This window comes from Xiphophorus couchianus, chromosome 15 (genome assembly GCF_001444195.1).
Source record: "Xiphophorus couchianus chromosome 15, X_couchianus-1.0, whole genome shotgun sequence".
NCBI lineage: Eukaryota > Metazoa > Chordata > Actinopteri > Cyprinodontiformes > Poeciliidae > Xiphophorus > Xiphophorus couchianus.
The window spans coordinates 17,932,680-17,950,771 of NC_040242.1; the positions used below are offsets into that span (position 1 = coordinate 17,932,680).

The window sequence follows — 18,092 nt, forward strand, 5'->3', positions numbered from 1 at the left end:
TATTTGGAAAATTGCAAACTATGCTTCCATTTGTATCTGTAGGACAAGTCAAGGTCTTGGCTACGTTTCTGTAGTTTGGATGACGTCTGAACTTTGTACCCACAATATCTTCAATACACAATGAAATGTTCCTGTGGACCGTCCAGGTATTTGAGGCGATGTATCTCTACCTGGTGCAGCTAAATGAAGCCGTTGCATTAGACTACTCCCAATTTGCAAACGTTTGCAGTTATGTAGCGTTGAATGTTGACGAAGTTCTCGTAATAACAGGCTTTTCCAAACAGTTTCTGCTGTTTAGTGCAAGCGCCTGACCAATTTGAGCTTTTCTTTCAACAATAAAACTAATTTACAACGAAGGCGCAACTGCAAACTCCCAACGGTCCGCTCGACGAGAAACGTCTCCTGGGAAGAAAATCCTTTGTCAGAGCACTTTTTTTATGCACTTATAATCATGTTTTCCACATTTTATAAACTTCACCTCTCCCTTCCCCCAAAGTGACTGTTCAAATTACTAAAGGATGAGGATAAATCGGATAAATGCGCCACTGTGGGGTATGATGGATGTGTAGAGGACGAAAAAAGCAAAAAAGAAAACAAAGCCGTTGATGTTTTTTGATTTTTTTTTTTTTTTATCAGCATAAAAGAACACATTGGCAGACAACAGACAACTTTCTGACCAACAACCACCACCTTGGTCTGACATCAGTAGTGACGGAACAAAAGTGACTCACATTGAAACTGGACAGCAGACTGTTTACCAAAAACAAACATAACAGATCAAAATGACAGCTACACACTGAAAGCAAAAAATGATTATGGAATGCTGTTTCAGTGGATGATCACAAAACGTAAAAATTATGGTAAAAAAAAAAACAATAAATAAAGAACATTCAGAGTATATATTTATGTAGATATACATAAAACTTTCCTACCAACGTCATTCGGCATTTAGAGCGCCTGTCAGTGGTACAGTCCGGATGTTATGACCGTGTGATTGGTTCAAATATATACTCTCAACTGTAGCATGTTTTAGAGCTGCCTTTCAAAAACAGATGGCAAAAGGAGAAGATGCCTTTCTTCAATAAATAAAAACTGCTCTGTACATATCGGACGAGTTTTGAAGCAGCATCATCATGCATACAGATCGAAGTTGCAGCGCGTCGTCATGCTCGGCATAGAAGCACTTTAGTGAGCAGAATGGAGGGGGAAAATATATACATGTAGGCCATTTACCTCAAAGAAATGTTAAAGACACTTGGCCCAAGTGTTTGAGTGCAGGTGTAAACAGTAAAAACTTAGGCTGCAGGACTATTAATAGAAAATAAGTGGTAAAAAAATATTTTGTCAGTCTTGCTCCTGGAAATTTCTTGTCTCTCCCCCCCATTCCGTTACATGTTTTTCTTTTGGAAACATCTGCTTCGCATTTCAAGAGAAATATAGGAAATATATCTATACATATGCAACAACATTTGGTTGGGGGGAACAAACAAAACAAAACAAAAAAAAAGAAAATCCAATATTCTATAAGCAGATTCAAGTAGAAGCGATCGGATCAATACACACCGGGAACCGTCTGTGTGTGTGTGTGAGAAATAACACACCTTTGCTTTTGCGATAAATAATATCTACACACATCAGGTTTGTCTCGTACAAAAAGGCTAGGATCAGATCTCTTCTCCGCAACAGAGCTCCCCCTACTTTGTTTTAGGCTTCTTGAAATTTTTTCTCTTCTTTTATTGCACAAATAAAACGTTATATATATATATATATATATATATATACGTATATATATATAAGATTTAAGACATGACGTGAGAGGAAGCGAGCAATGCTCCGGAAACACTTCGTGACGAGACGTGCGAACAGTTCGCGGGTCACAGGTTCGCTTCTCGCAGATACGGAGCAGCTGAGTGGGTGACACTGGCTCCAAGTGTTTGTTATCAGATAAATTCATCTAATGGGATGTGTGTTGTGCAGAGAGGTTAGAAAGGAGGAAATAAAAGATGGAGCTGGTTCAGTCCTGAAGGAGGCTCTCTTCAGACATCCAGCCCATAGAGGGAAGAGGTTGTTCCCGTCTGGAGTACTTCAGCTGCAGCAGGTCGCCCACTTCACTAATGGCCTCCAGAGCCTTAAAAACAAAACAAACAAACAAAAAAAAAAAAAACAGGAAATAGGAGATTGATATTAATAAGGACTCAAAGAGACTTTATTTGTGCCTGTCAAATGTAGGTGGGGATGTTTTGACATGTCAGAGTAGAGGAAAGTGGAGGTGAAAGGTGAACAGAAGGCTCAGTGTAAAAAAACGAAAACAGCATTGAACAAAAAAAAAAAAAAAAAACTCCCCCCCCCTTCTCTTCACCACTCCTTTCCACCAGAGACCCTATCAGTATTGCAACATATTGCAGGGCACCTGGAAACAATTTACCTTCCTCCTGACCTTTTTTTTTTCGTTTTCCTGATTCCACGCTTTGAGGAACAGGGAGAGAGAAATGGAGAAGGCTGGCTTTTCCAAAGACGGAAAAAGCAGCTCCTCGGTGTGCCTCACAAAAGCAGGCCGATGCCCGTTAAATGGACGATTTACAAACGCCGCTGATGATGTGCTCCTCTGACGGATGAGCAAAGCGTCTTTGGAGAAGTGGAGCAAAGGCTCAATAAAAATGACAAATTTTAAAGCTACGCTACGCAGTAATATTTAAAGACGGTTTGGCCTTGCAGGTGCTTTAAATAATATTTGAGGTGCAAGACAGAATATATATAAAGAGGTTAGGTATTCCAGTGAGAAAGCAACTCAAGGAACCACAAATCATGGAAAGGAATTTAGAGAAAGTCAAGAAAAGAAGGTTACAAAGTCCACAGTGAGGCGGTTTTTATTTTATTTGGTAGAAAGTGCAAACCTAGAAAGTTTAGAGAATTCTTCCTAAACAAGTTTTCCTGACTCATAAATTAAGACAGGCCCTATTTTGATCATGTCAGAATCAGAATAAGCTTTTATCGTCATCCTTCTCCTTGTAATTTCATTTTGTATTTTTTGAAAACTGGACTAGAATACAACTTCTAGTCTGGCCTACAGCTCCATCGTTTCAACCAACATCGCCGCTGAGCAGCAGCTTGCGATTCACTTACGGTATCGAGCATTTCTCTGGTGTGAGCGGCTGAAACACAGAAGCGCGCTCTCGACTCGATGATAGGCGTGGCCGGGAAGCCGACGACCACGGTGCCGATGTTCCTCTTCACCATCTCCCGGCCGAAAGCCCTGAAACACAAAGGCAACCCGAGCTGTTCGCGTCAAGGCGGCAAAAAAAAAACTAAACCAATGGCTTCGACGGGGACTTGAAACCGGCGACGCTTACCCGATTTTGGCCGGCATGTAGAGCATCAGCGGCACGACGGGCGAGTCGTCGTTGCCGTAGATGATGAAGCCCATCTCGCAGAGCCTCCTGCGGAAGTAGTTGGTGTTCTCCGAAAGCTGCCTGAGGCGATCAGCGCCTAGAAAACGTAAAGACAAGAGGCTCAATGTGAAAATATGAATAAGAAAACTACCAATTTATAGTACTTTATTCACAAAGTGTATGTGTAGTTCAAAATTGGATGTGTATTATTGGGATTTTATATTTGTGAATTGCATTTTATTTGAGAACAGATGGTCCTTATTTCTTTATATGATTTCAGAAAATTTCAAAAATAAAAATTCCTTAAAAATACACAAACAAAAGACAAACGCTGCCAACGAACACCTTTAAAAATGAGTTATAACTTTATAAAACTTGTCTCTAACAGTTTTGCTAATTTAAAGCAAGCATGGGCCGGTTATCATTATTATCAAAGTATTCCAGGGTTATTGTTTCTAAACCATTTTGCATCATAATGTTCTTGTGGTTTGAAGTGTTGTTAGAGAAATAGCAGAAAACAAACAAAAAAAGAAAGGTCCAAACTGATCAGACTTTTTTTTACGACTTTTAAAGCAGTGACTACTGAAGCGCTTCCCCTCCCCAACCTGATGCTTTGTACTACTTGCCAGCTGGCTGAAAGAACTCTCTTGCACTTTTTCCGCACTCGACAGACACATTAATCTGCTTGAATGTATTTCAAGTCGTGAAAAAGAAGTGGAAGGCCTGAGTGGAAAGTAAAGTAGTGACACAATAGTCAATCAGAATATACATTTTTGCTCTTTTTTCGTTTTTTAAAAGGTGGCATAATGTAGCAAAACGTTATTTTTATCCAACTTTTATTCATGAAAACATCCTTAATTAAGAATGATTTTCAGCACATTTGACACAAATTGAAAAATGAAATCCGAACCCAACTCTTTCATGTAAGAGGTCAATTCAACAGATAAAGAGAAAATCTTTACCTTGACCGTTATCTATTAGGGGGGGTAAAAAAAAAAGGAAAAAAAAGTGTTGAACACAAACAAAATTATTTTGGTTCGTAGTCAACAAGCTGAAACTAAACAGATATTGGACGATGCCATGTCACGCTGCGGATTCACACAACTTGCGTCCCAACCAAACAAATAGCCATGTGCCCCAAAGTGCCAACAGCAACACACATCTGCCCGGGCCGCGCTCAAAAAGCCACAACAGAAACAGCGGAGCTTCAAAGCAACCTGAGACACAACAAACTCCGGCTTTATATTTACCCGCACATATTTTCCATTGTGAAGAAATCCACAGGTATTCCTGGCCCAGAGTGATCCGTTGGCCAAAAACAGAAAGCTGGCGTTCACACGCCTTAGCCGTCCTGTTCGGGGGGGGGAAACACGGACGGGAACGCGTCGCTTTTTCTGCCCGTCTCGTTCACGTTTAATTAAAGCTTCCGTTTTCAATTCAGGCATGCGTCTGGCGTCCCTTTTGTGCGCGACATATGGAAACCAACAGGCCTTTAACAGGCAACTCCGACTGTCACTTTGACTCTGTGTCAGCATCTGAAACTTCAAAGGGCTTGAATTGCAAACAGTGACTGAGCTGCAACTAATCATACTGTCACTGGTGCTCTTTCCACGGGGGAAGGGTGTGGGAAAAACTTGTCAAGCTAATATCCTTGCTGCAAGGTCAGGCCTTCTCTTCTTGGAAAAAAAAACACAAAAGAAGACACACTACTGTAGAAAGAGCACACTACAAAGATTGCAGCGGGAGTTGTTATTCTTGTACCCATCAACTGGGAGGCTTGAAAGTAGCGTAACCTGATCTTAGATCAGCTTTTGGACGGGTTGAGGGACGGAGGGGAGGGGGAAGGTTTGAATCAATCAAGCTTCGTAAAAAGTAAAGAAGGTGCCGCCCCAGAAAGAATAACAAGACCTTGTCGTTTATTTGTGTGTGTAGGAGAGTCCAGCAGAGTTGGGTCTGCAGAGGCCTCTGGTCCTGAGGCATCATGCTGCTTTGCACCCACAGTGTGAAAGCAACAACAAAAAAAACGGAGCACACATGTGAAAGTGATAAAAGGGCAGTCCAAAAGTACACTATTGTACTACTTTCCAATAGTCTGGCCCAAAGCTGAACAAAGAAACAAGGGGAGGGTCTAAGATTAACAACAACAAAAAGAAAGGTGAACTTATGAAGAAAAAGATGTCATTTTACTGAAAGGAATCTTCTAATAACAGCGTTCTTCAAAAGCGAACAAGTTTAAAAGAACTTTGAATTTAATTAGACTTTGCTTAATGCAGTGTTTAGAAGTACATCACAGATGTCTTAATTTGTAATAAAGCAGTCCAGCTACTTTTTATGTGCTGGTGAGTCTGGCAGGTCTCATGGGAACTGAGAGGAACAATCTTTGGCAGGGGAATCAATTCTCTGCTGCAGTGCCGCAATGTAAAGTACGGGCTTACCGCCATCTTGTGGTCGAACCAAACACTCGCAGCCAGTTTTTTTTTTTTTTTTTTTAAAAACCAAGAAACTGAAACCACGTATGCAGGTTGCATATTTCTAATCAAAAGAAAGCAAGAATCTCAATGCGAGGTGATATATTGGTTTAATTTGATAGCTTTTTCCTACTGGTGCTTTTCTGACACATACCCAGAGTTGTTCCATCCTCTCCCATAATGATCTTCATGGAGGTGATTATCTGCTGGGCCACAGGAGGGGGCATAGAGGTGGCGTACACAGCACTGTGAGAGTGGCTGCGCAGGTAGTCAATCAGCTCCTGACAGAGAAATCAGTCAAATTAGTTTTTTAGGTTTACAGAGACACATTGTTGTCTAATATTACGTTTCCTAACCAATTTCTTGTTTTCATGATCCAATTTCATAATTCCAGACCAAACATTTGAATTTAAAGTGCTCGTTGGTTTTATCTCCATTGTCTCCCAATCTTAAATTAACGCTGAAAGTGGATTCTGATTACCAACTTGGATTAGGTCCATTTCAACATCTATGAGACTTAATTTTCTCAAATGAGAACGGATTCTTTAAAATAGTTTATGAACTTTGAAACCTCTACTTGTTTGTAAAAAGAAAATGTAAAAAAAAACACATCTGTTTTAGCGCTTAGTTTGACATCTAAATCACCTTTTATTTGTGTTTGGTGTTAGAAGTACAGACCCAGTTTAAAGAGGATTAGGGGGTCAAAACATTGTGAATTATGATGTGGCAAATTGAAGAAAACATGTGTAATTTAAGTATATAAGGACAAATACAACTTGGTACTTGGACATTTTTTCCTCATATTGAAATTGGAATAAATATTGTCTGGAAACGCAAATTTGAAAGTAGCAAATTGTGCTTCTATAGACTTTTCATGACCTTAGGAGCGCTGCTATTTGGAGGGAAAGTGCTTTGAAACAACAAAATCTAGTACGCCTTTTCTTCTTGAGTGGTTAAAACAACGACTGGATGATCCCAGCTCAACTTTTCAAAAACACAAAAAGCTGGATTTCTGTTTCTTTTCTTTTTTTTTTTTGGCAACAGTGTTGACCAACAGCATATGACGCAGGAAAGACAGGAAACTTGCCCAATCTGCTGAGGATGATTAAGCACTCAAACTATTTGAATCACAACTTCTACTTTTACGGGTAACGTTTTTTTACGGGATTTCACAGCCATCCCTCCAGAGGTTTCGCTGCTGACCTTTTTGCCTCCGATGTATCCACCAGCAGCCCCGAAGCTCTTTGTGAAGGTTCCCATCATGATGTCAACGTCCTTGGGGTCCAGGCCGAAGTAGTCCACCACTCCTTTGCCGTTTGGGCCGAGAGCGCCGATGCTGTGGGCCTCGTCCAGGTACAGGTACGCTTTGTAGTGCTTCTTCAGGGCGACGACCTCTGGCAGGCGGATGATGGACCCCTCCATGCTTTGAGGTTTAAAGAAATCTAAATCAGTCGGTTTATTCACTCAGTTTAAATTTCACCACCAACCCACAAACACTCTCCTACAACAACCCTTACTATACGTGAGTGAAAAAGGAACAGGAAGATGACAAAAAAATCTGGTCCCTTTCTCAAAGATTACATAATGAATTTTTACAGTTTTATACATTAAATTATCAATAAAAGTTTCAAAATATACAATTTTCCTCATCATTAGCTCAAAAGAGTGTAAGACTTTATTTTTTTTCTCTCATAAAGAGTTTTGAATTGATTTACAGTCAAGCATGTTTTCATTTCCTCATCCAAACTGTTCTGTACTTTTACTTTTGAAATCTTCCTTCTCTTATTTCTATCACTTGGTCTTAAGACAAAGAACTTTTGTAAATTAATGAATTCGATGAACGCAACAAAAAGACAACATTAACAACTCGTTTCACCTTGAACGCACCTTTCAAGGTAAGATCCATTACCTTGAAAGACATCCAATAATATTAAAGCGCAATATTATTAGATACCAAAAATTCACAACACAAAATGCTACGCTCAACACAAATACAAGAAAATTGCTCAATACATTTTCAATAATGCACAAATGTTCTTTTAAAAGGCACAGGGTTCTTTTTAAATAAAGAAGAGAAAGTTAAATCAAAAACTGCATGGCAATAGCTTGGTCCTGATTAGTGGAAACTAATACCTAGCAGGGATGTCAGCAGCCATTTTGATGAAATAAAATGCATTCAAAAGTGTTAACTTCCTTTCCAACCAAACGGCAACACTCGTTAAAGTGAGTTTATCTTTGTTGCTCCTTGGATTTTATTAAGCAAGCAATTGCAACGCAGCTTCCGTAACAAGTGCATTTGAAAGAACCATTGTGATATCTGGAGCACGCAAATATATTTAGAGACATTCTTCAATCTGCTTCTGTCTGCGTCAGACTTGGTAGAAAATATTTCAGATGTTTACTGCGTTCGGAAGGCTAACGGCAATTTCATGGTTATTTCATTTAGAGCACAACCTGCCTGAAAATGGTTTGTCTGGTAGTAAAACGGGAGGAAAGAAAAATCTTCAGTCTCTTTTTCAATCATATTAACTTAATTACCGAACTGATGGAGTTACGAGCTCAGCCAACATTCGCGCTACCAGTAGACATACCTGTAAATGCCCTCCACCACAATCAGGATTTTCTTCCAGGGTCTGTGGGTTCTGGGCTGTCCGTGAACAATAGCATCTCTTAGCAGCTTCTCCAGGCTTTGCATGTCTGCAGAGGAGAGTAGGAGAGGGGAACAGTTACGTTACCAGCTGAAGACTTTAGAAAAGAACATTTACAACTACTACATTTGAAATCCATATATCTGATCACCGCCGGTGCAACTGATAAAAAAAATATACTGTATATACCCAATTGATAAATAATAGCAATTTTACAATTATAGTTCAGTCTCGCATTTCATGTGCTAAAAGAGCAGAGCCTTCTATTTAGCAAGTGTGACAGAGTATTAGGGCCATGCTGAGAAAAAAATTAAAAAATAAAATTATGAGAATAGTTTATTATAAAGTCAATGTATTCTGACTTTATTACCAAAATATTTTGATTTTATTCTGGCAATATTAGGACTTTTTTTCTCTCGCAATCTTTTTTACTATACTCTGGCAAAATTATTGTTTGTTTATATTTTCTCAGCGTGGCCCTAGGAAAGAGATAAATATGAAGAGCATAATTGTCGACATTTTAACTCGAGGTATGTAAAAAGAAATCTAAATACTTCCGGAAAAAAAAAGAAGAAAATATATTTTTTATTTAATAAATGAATCGACACAAATTGAGAAGCAGGAAGTGGCAGCTCTTCAAAGTGTCGACGTTGGGGAAATGAATGCCAATTGAATTTTTGCAGACTTGTGGAAAACAAAAATTATATAGATTCTCTCATCTTTTAGAATATCAGTCGAAAAACTTGGTGGAAGAGTGAGCTGGGCAAGTCGAGACAATGTGAAATTAGCAGCGATCTACACACACCCATGTCATTACGTCTGTCCTCGCCACCTGGATAAAGCCTTTTTACAGGTAATTTGTTGAATGCTGTCGAAAGAGTGGGTGTAATCAAGAGGGTTAGCATTTCTACACACTCTGGGTGTTCTCTCATGCCGTGTGTTTCGTTTCCATTTCAGACAGAAGTGAGAGAAGTCACTCACTGTTGTGCTTGAAGACGCGGATTGTGGAGCCAGACAGCCGAGCGCCCAGTACCAGCGAAGCGTGGTTCAGCTCGTCACTCAGGATGAGACAACCCTACGGCAAGAACCAGGAGTTAGCCTCCATTTTGTACATTATTTTATTTTATGCACCCACGTGCAAACATTCTCTATCATCATCACTTGCAAAACCAGCTAATCCGGGGATTCATATGCTTGAGTTGTTGGGTGTTGAGCAACAACCTTTTTGGCCTCGTGATTATATTATTCAGATGACTTTCCTGCTCAAATTAAATGCTTGAACACAATCCACAAAAAGAAGGTTAGAAAAAAAAAATCCTAAAGTTTTTTGTTAAATGACATGGTATTTGGCAAACACAAATAATTTTGGTAATTCTAACTGACCCAAAACAAGAAAAGTTGGGTCTGATTTAACTTCAGACAGACAGAAAAAACAATATGTCTGTTTTTTTTATTTTGCGTCTTAAAATATCTGGTTTCAACTGTAAATAACGCTTCCCAAATTTAGACTTTTAAAACGTTAGATTGCATTTTCTTACAAATCTATGCAGTACGAGTATAAAGCACATTTAAGGACCGAATACAGAAACCAAGCACTTTCCAAACGTGGAAATGAAATCTGAGCATTTTCAGGGATTTCAAGCACCTGTATGAACCCTGACTAGTCTTAGTTCAATCCCTACTTTGCGCTTTGAGTTTAAACTTAAACAGAGAGTCAAATAGACACACAATTATCTTTCTCTGCATGGTGAATGTTGTGGGATTTCAATTAGTGATGTCCCTAAACCTGAAAAGCCCATAGAAATAAATACAGAGGCAAACATTCTACAAAAGAAATGATTTAGTTTACGTAACTTCCTGTGGCCAAAGAGCAAACAAGCATGTTGCATAACGCAGATTTAAGCCGTAAAGGTGGGCTCGTATGGATGTAAACTAGCAAAGAAAGTCAGAGCTGGGAATTTATGAACCCTTTGTGACTTCAACTTGTGCGCGTCTTGCTCCGCTCTCCGACTCTTAATTGTTCTCCACTTGTTTTCTGTCAGGAAACAATTCTGTTGGCTCGCGCTGCGTACAATGAATCCAGTCAAAGCGGCCCTGACATCAGTCGTCAACCCTTTGCACTCAGAGTGCTTTCAGAGCTTGGACCGGAAGCTGCCGGCCTTCCTCTTTGAACACGCGACTGAACCATTTACGCAGACGATGCGGCAGGTTTTCCAGTAACAGTGAAACTTGTTGCTGGAAGAAGGCCACAATAACTGGACAGGATCAAAGGAAGGAGTTACGCCAGATTCAGCAGGGAACAAAAAACAAAACATAAAGGAAGAGACAAAAACTCTCCCACCCCCACCTTCCCAGTGAGAGCAGGAATGTTCATGGAGTTGGTAGCAAAGCCCATCCCAAAGGCCATGGACGACTCGACACCCAGAAACCTGGCCACCAACTCTTCCAACTCCTCGTGGATGTCCAGGTTGCCTGTAAAAAAAAAAAAAAAAAAAAAAAAAAAAAAGAAGAGAGAGTGTTCAATTTTAATCCTAGCTGCACCCTTTTATTTATGAAATAGATTACTGTTATTTGTTGAAAACTGATGTAGCGGCTGGAAACAAAAATCAACATAAAATTAACTTTTAAATTTTGGAAATTCCTCCAAAAACCAACTTACAGGATGATTAACCTACCCATCTCACAGCGAGTGCTTCCCACGCCGACTCCATACTTCTGTGTGACTTCGATAGCAGCATCAGCACAAGTGCCAGTGTTCTCAGCAAAGCCGAGGTAGTTGTATGACCCCATATTGATGACGTCCTTCACCACCTTGCCGGTGTGCCTGAAACCAAAATAAATAAATAAATAAATAAATGGTCAAAAAATCAGGAGAATGTCTGCTTTAATTGCCAGAGCATTGATTTTACGTTCACTGTAAACAGTTGGCTGGAAACTACAACATATCATTTTTTTCCCCCTACCCTCCGAGTCTGTGAACGCACCATACCTAAACGTCTGGAGGTTACGGTAACAACACTCTTCAGTCAGGAGTTTGTTACTGCAGGAAGAGGATTTAGCTAGCCGTTTTCTGCACTGGCATTTTGAAAAATCAAGCGAGAGGAAGCACAAAGAATGTAGGAGGCTTCTGGAAAGGAAACCATGTTTTTGCAGTGACGGGTTTGTTTTCATTCAGGCTGCTTCCTGAAACAGGAAGTTAGATATCAGAAAATGACAGGAAGATGAACAAATCATAGCAAAGCCACTCTGTTTCACGATTTAGTGGAATCCAATTGTCTTTTTCTCCCCAAAGATAGCAGTGAACGGTAAATAAACACTACAGGCGATAAAAAGAGACTGCTGTTTTTGCTAATGCTAACTGCACCAATCGCTCATATACAGTTGCTACAGACACTTTAAAATGGCAACTCCAACAATAATAATAGTAATAATAATAGTGGAATCCTTTATATCAGAGGAACTATGTAACGTTGACTGCTCTCCCACAAAATGCGACTTCAGCCTGGATGACAAACAATGATAGACCATGACAGACAGATGCTTATGGGTTTTTTTGGGGTTTTTTTTAAATACATTTTTGGTTTAAAGACAAATAGTAAATCTGAGCTTTTTCTCATTCAATATTCAACGGAGACAGTTTTAGTAATGATATAGTAGAAAGAAATTGTAGATCTTACATATGTCTAATAACCTGGAGGATTCGGTAACATCTCTTCGTCTTTAGATAGATAAGTCTGTATGACTTTGGGTTGTTTATGAGAAATCAAGTGTTTTGTTTATTTCTCTATAAACATGTAATTGTTGTGAAAGTTCAGTTTTTATTTATTTTTTATTCTAATTTAGTTATTTATAATTACTAAAAAGAATATAAAAGCTAAGATTGGGTCAGACTTTGACTACATTTGCGTGTCTGCTTGGTGCGTCTGCTTTTATTTTTAACCGTTTATGCTTTACCTGCCTTTGTCTTCATCTATACTAACAATGAGAGTTTATTTAAAAAATTTTTTAAAAAGCTTCCAGCGCTCTTGTAGGTACTTCTCATACCAGCGTGATAAACAGGAAGGTGTATGACTCAGCCAGAATTTTAACAGAGCTGTTAGTCTACATAAATAGTGATGAATGCCCTGCACTCCTTTTAGTTGTTGTGAAACAGTTGAGATATTCACTAACGTTAATGTTTTGAATTATCAGAATTATAAGCAGAATTATCAGTGGTCAGTACATAAATGTGATAAAGACGCATTCCATTTTCTTGAGATGACAGACGATCACAGATAGTGGGATATAATTAGATTGGCGCCACGCCTTTTAACGCTTTCCAAGCTGATGTACAGGGTCACTGTAACCACATTTAGACACAACAAACGTTGTTTTAATGTCTTTATAGTTTAAGATAAAGACCATGTGACAGATACTGGTGCGTACAAAATAACTTCCTGAATCACAAATGAAGTCACTCTGTTCAGGGTGCAAATTACGCAACCACTGGGCGTGATCCTAGATCAGCATCATCACAAACTGCCACTGTACGCGGGGAAAACCACAACTATATCTACTTTGTAATGACAGATGTGGAATGTAGCCCAGTCGGCAGAAGAGAACATGAACTTATTTTTATTGTGAGACATACTTTCCTCAAAATGAACAAACAAATGTCAACACAACGCAGCAACCTACTCAAACGTCCAGTTGTAGTTGTGGGTGACTCTCTCTACGAGGTCCATCTTGGCTCCGGGGACGCTGCAGATGGGCCGGTTCCAGTTGTCCCGGATCCGCATGTACAGGTTCCTGGTGTAGAAGTTTTCAAAGTCCTGATAGAGAGGGACGAAATCCTGTGGAAAATGGAGGAAATATTTCTAGGTTTATCGTGGCATTCCAGTACGCACAAGTTATCATTGTTCCGAGCAAAAGGAAATATTTACAGTTTGACAAGATAAATCGGTCTGAAGGCAATGAAAGGCGTAAAACACTGACAAAATGATAAAACTGCAAAAACACAAAATGTTATCAAGTATTTTTGGTCTAGTTTCTAGTGCAAATATCTTAATACACTTGAAATAAGATTTTAAAAAATAATAATAACTTACAGCACAAAGTAGGAGCTTGTTTTAAGTCAATAATTCCTTAATATTGATAAAGTGCTAACTACAAGTGAAATAACCTCCCAGTGGAACAATACACTTCAACTTACAATGTGGGAAAAATGTCATGACTAGCACTTTTTCATCAAAATTAAGGAATTATTGACTCAAAACAAGATCCTATTTCTTGCTGAAAAGTTACTTGTAAGTTAGTTTTTATCTCATTTCAAGTGTACTGGGACATTTGCAATTGAAACTGGACAAAAAAACCACTTGGTAAAATGTAGAGTTTTTGCAGTGAAGGGCCGGTAGCTTCTTAACAGAAAGATTCTTTTAGCAGCGTTTTCCGGAAAATACTGCTAAATCGTTGTTAAAACACAAACCAGACAGAGGGAAACGCTTCGATTTCTGTCAAAACTACTCAAAGAATCCACTACGATATCCGACACTTTCCATGTATCAAACGCGCAAAAAAGCTGCTTCACCTTCTGCTCGTCTCTCTCTCGAGCCACGTGGCACTTCTCGACGTTCCAGTGGCGGAGGAAGTCTCTGAGGTAGCCGAAGATGGTGAGGATGCCGTAGCCCATGTAGGTGAGCACAGCCACCAGCAGAGGCGTCTCCTCGAACGACTCCACAAAGGGCTTCTTGTACAAACTGGGATTATGGGTCGCATTTTGCTTCTGAGGAACAAGAAAGGGACGTTTTCAGTGACTTCCAAGGCAGAAGTCCAAATGAAAGTTTATGCTGCACAGAAGCCCTGATTCTTCTATAAACGGGGTTTCTACACATTTTCCTGTCTTAATTTGACTTTCTAACTTTCGAAGAACTCTCAATCCAATTTTTGCTAAGTTTTAAAGGATAAATACAAAAAAGGAATGTGCCAACTTTAATTACTACTTACGTAATTGAACAATAATGTGACGTTAAACATAACGTCACATTATTAAAAAAGATAACCGTTTATCTATCCTTGAGGTCAGAAATGTCATGAAAAGGACACAGGCTCCTCGTGGGTTACAGAACAGCAGGGATTACTTATTAAACTCTTTATCTTAGAAAAGGTTAAACAGTAAATTGAGACTCCAATGCATTTTCTTTTACAAAGACCCCGTCTGTTGCACACACCGGTTAGCAAAGAAGTTATTAATCCAGAGTCGAAAATGTATTGATCTTGGAATGCAGGAGAACTTAAATCTTGTCGGAGGAGAACATGTAAGCAGAATTTCGAGCTAAACGGGAGGAATTTCTACTCGAGAGCAGTCGCTCATTACGAGCTCTGCCCAGCAGCTGAGCAGCCACTTCTCATGTGACCGGTCATGCTTCTCAATGAAATACCTCAGAGCTGCTCAAAGTGCACAGTGTGTATCGTTTGTGCACTCAAAAGTCTGCCAAACAGGTTCAGCTCTGAAGCAGCCGAGAAAATACTCGACATGGTGGACAGTTGGGAGTTTATGGAGAAAAAAAAAAAAAAAAAAAAAAAACTCAAAATGAGCCTCTTAGAGCAAATGATACCAATGAATTAAGCAGCTACACAGAGATTAAAGTGAAGTGGGCACCAGAAGAAGTGAAGAGAATGTTTCACTTGCTTGTTCTGCATCTCGGTGGCAGACGATCAGATTACGGTACATTGTGTACACAATAGGGGGAAGCTTGTGGTGTAAGCACATTGTGTTTGGTTCAAGCTGGACAATAAGTAAGCAAGGCAGAATTCTGTTTGCACAAAAATAAATAAATAAATAAAAATAAAAGAATGAAATAAAATTAAAAATGCTGATCCGGTGTGGAGACAATCTGAAGTACAGCAGGGATTGTTTACATGCCTTTCAGATTCCCGTATCGGGACGCTTTCCCCACGTCAGAGTTACCTCAAATGTGTTAAGAAAAAATTCAGGGCTAAAAACATTTACAGCTAGAAGTGGATTAGAGTTTTTAATAATATCTAACTTTTTGTAAAAGTGGAATTACACAGCATTGCTCTTTGGATCCTTCTATTGACCAAACCCAATATAAGGAGCAGCAACCCTGTTTATGACGAGACCACACAAAAATGGTTAGAAATTTGGACGTGCAATTTTCAGCCGGACATGCTCTAACCAGCGATCAGGTAGTCCAAAATCTCTTCAAATCAAAAATACTTCATTTATCCCAGAGGGAAATCAAATACCATAACTAATATCATCAAATTATCTTCAGAGTTGTTTAGAGTGACGAGGCTGTGAGCAGGAAGGATCTCCAGTAGCAGTCAGGCTTGCAAAGAATCTAAAGAAGCCTCTGACTGAAGACATTGTTGTTCTATGAAGGTGCCATGTCTGTCATGACTAAACCTGTGGCAATAAGCAATAAATCAATTCATTGCATGATCAAATAAAAGGAGTGCAACAATTTCCATTCTGATGATTAATATTTTTTGAAGGGCTATTGTGGTTTAGAGAGACTTTGTAGTCCATTTTATTTGTTTTTTGTGATGTGTAATTTATTGGTCATTATTGTTATTTCTGTTTAAAATATCTTCCAATTCCAATGTAAAGTGTTCTTTACAAAATTAAAGTTTATAGATGTTTGAGAGAGTGAACTTGCATTATATTTCTTAGAAATGGTCTCAAAACAACAATGTTATCGTTTAGTCTCGGAGACGATTTAAAATACGTTGTTGTGACCCATGCAATAGCTCAATTTTCCATATTCCACAGATGACGCAATCGGTTGCTAGCAAGCGCTGCTAATCCACATCGTTTGCTTTTGCTGCTGCTCTTTAAATCGCTGTCAGACGACCGTCGTCCTTGATGGAAGAGACGGTTTGGAGTCAGAACCAGCAACTTCAGCGATTACAAAATACTCCATCTGGAAGTCATTCACGAATATTATGTTGGTGGTGCATTTCTACTTTAGACTGATTGCTATTTACAACTCCAGATGGTAACTAGCTAGGAAACATTCTTCCTTTTGACGCCATAAATCCCACCTCTTACGGAAAGCAATTTGAGCTGTGATAAGATTGCATCTCTGCCTTAACCTCCTGTAGGCTGACCTGATTTTTTATTATTATTTTTTTGTGCTCAAAACATGAACCCAATGGATGAAGACAATTGAACCAGTGGAATATGACGTTCACTCCAGCGTATTTGATCTTCTTCTGGAGAGAGTTCCCACCCTCACACCCGAATGAAGAATGTGTACTGTTTAAAAAAAAAAAAAAAATCAAACTATTAAAACGGACCGCGCCCTATCAAGCCTGGAGATATCCAGCTGATGGGACAAGTCAAAGCACCGCTGAGCCTCCCTCTCCCTGGGAACAGACACCACCTCCGACACTACAGGACACTTGTCCTCTTCAAACTCAAGTCAGTAAACAGAGACCTGACTAAGCGGCGAACACGGTATGGAAACAACAGGGTGTAAAGTTACAGGAGATGGAGGAAGGTGAGGGGGGGGGGGAGTCATCACTACAATCGTCCCTGATCAGGTTTCTCAGTCCACAACAGTGTTGAAATTACACAAGGTAAGGGTGGCCGTTCCAGTAGCCCCCTAGGAAATGGACAATTAGGAAAATAACACTGGCATTTCAGAATTTACATTTCGAACAAGAAATAGAAAATGTGTGCTATACGACACAGCTAATGTCTAATACAAATATTTGCGTCAAGTCCCACTAAAGAGCGTTAGAAGCTAACTGTACAAGGTAATTGCAATGATATTAGCAGAGACATATTGTTATACTGACAAGTAGCCGCGCCTCGCACGTTCCTGCTCAGGGAAACCACTCCCACACAAGAATTTAGCCGCTATATAAATAAACACGGCAAATATAAATATATACATCATAGAACGAATCGGATACTATGTTTAATTCATAAAATATAAAATAGAAAGTAACCGTTTGTTACTAGCCTCTTCCGGTCTTCTCTCCGTGACGGTTGGGCCTTACCTTCTCCCCGGAGCGACGGTACTTCTGTGGCTGCTGAAACAGACAGCGGTTCTTCACGTAGCCATTTTTACTCGCGGTTTTCCCGTTTATCGTCCGGCGGCAGGCGTCTCCGTTCAGCAGCTTCGTCGAGGAGCTTTCCGTCATGTTTCCCCCGGGGAAATTTCACGAACTGAGTGGACTCAACTTCTGTAGCGATTGAGAATGTGAAGTCGGGATTTGAGATAAGGAGGGCGGGGGGAGACGGATTCGACGCCCACTCTGCAGCTGCCCTGTGACCGCGGCCGAGGTTTCCGGAAATTCACGCCCCTGTGTGGTTCTATCAACCAATAGCGTGAAGTCAATGCGAAGATCGTCTATTTAAACAGTAATCATTATTATCAGAATCTGGGCAGCATTTTATTTGCCGCAGCTCATTCGGCGTCTTTTGAAACACTGTGAGAGCTCTTACATTTTTTCAGTCTCTCTTTAGCGTGAGACGCCGTGACGTTCAGCCCACATAGATATAACCTATGGTAACCTTTTAGGACCGAGAACCTTTTCCAGTGACGCTGCTGGGTTGAATTGGAAAAATACACAGGAGT

The 18,092-nt window shown here is 39.7% G+C and overlaps 1 protein-coding gene across 1 annotated transcript; it reads right to left on the bottom strand.

Moving 5' to 3' along the window:
* Nucleotides 1-606: 606 nt before the first annotated feature.
* Nucleotides 607-17,762, bottom strand: sptlc2b (serine palmitoyltransferase, long chain base subunit 2b). The gene is made up of 12 exons (XM_028040365.1): nt 17,512-17,762; nt 14,072-14,266; nt 13,183-13,337; nt 11,181-11,329; nt 10,853-10,977; nt 9,487-9,580; nt 8,449-8,554; nt 7,061-7,280; nt 6,012-6,138; nt 3,351-3,486; nt 3,124-3,253; nt 607-2,128 (listed from the first exon to the last, which is right to left on the bottom strand). The coding sequence occupies exons 1-12, from the start codon at nt 17,653-17,655 to the stop codon at nt 2,015-2,017; spliced, it is 1,695 nt and encodes a 564-aa protein (XP_027896166.1). The 5' UTR covers nt 17,656-17,762; the 3' UTR covers nt 607-2,014.
* Nucleotides 17,763-18,092: the final 330 nt, after the last annotated feature.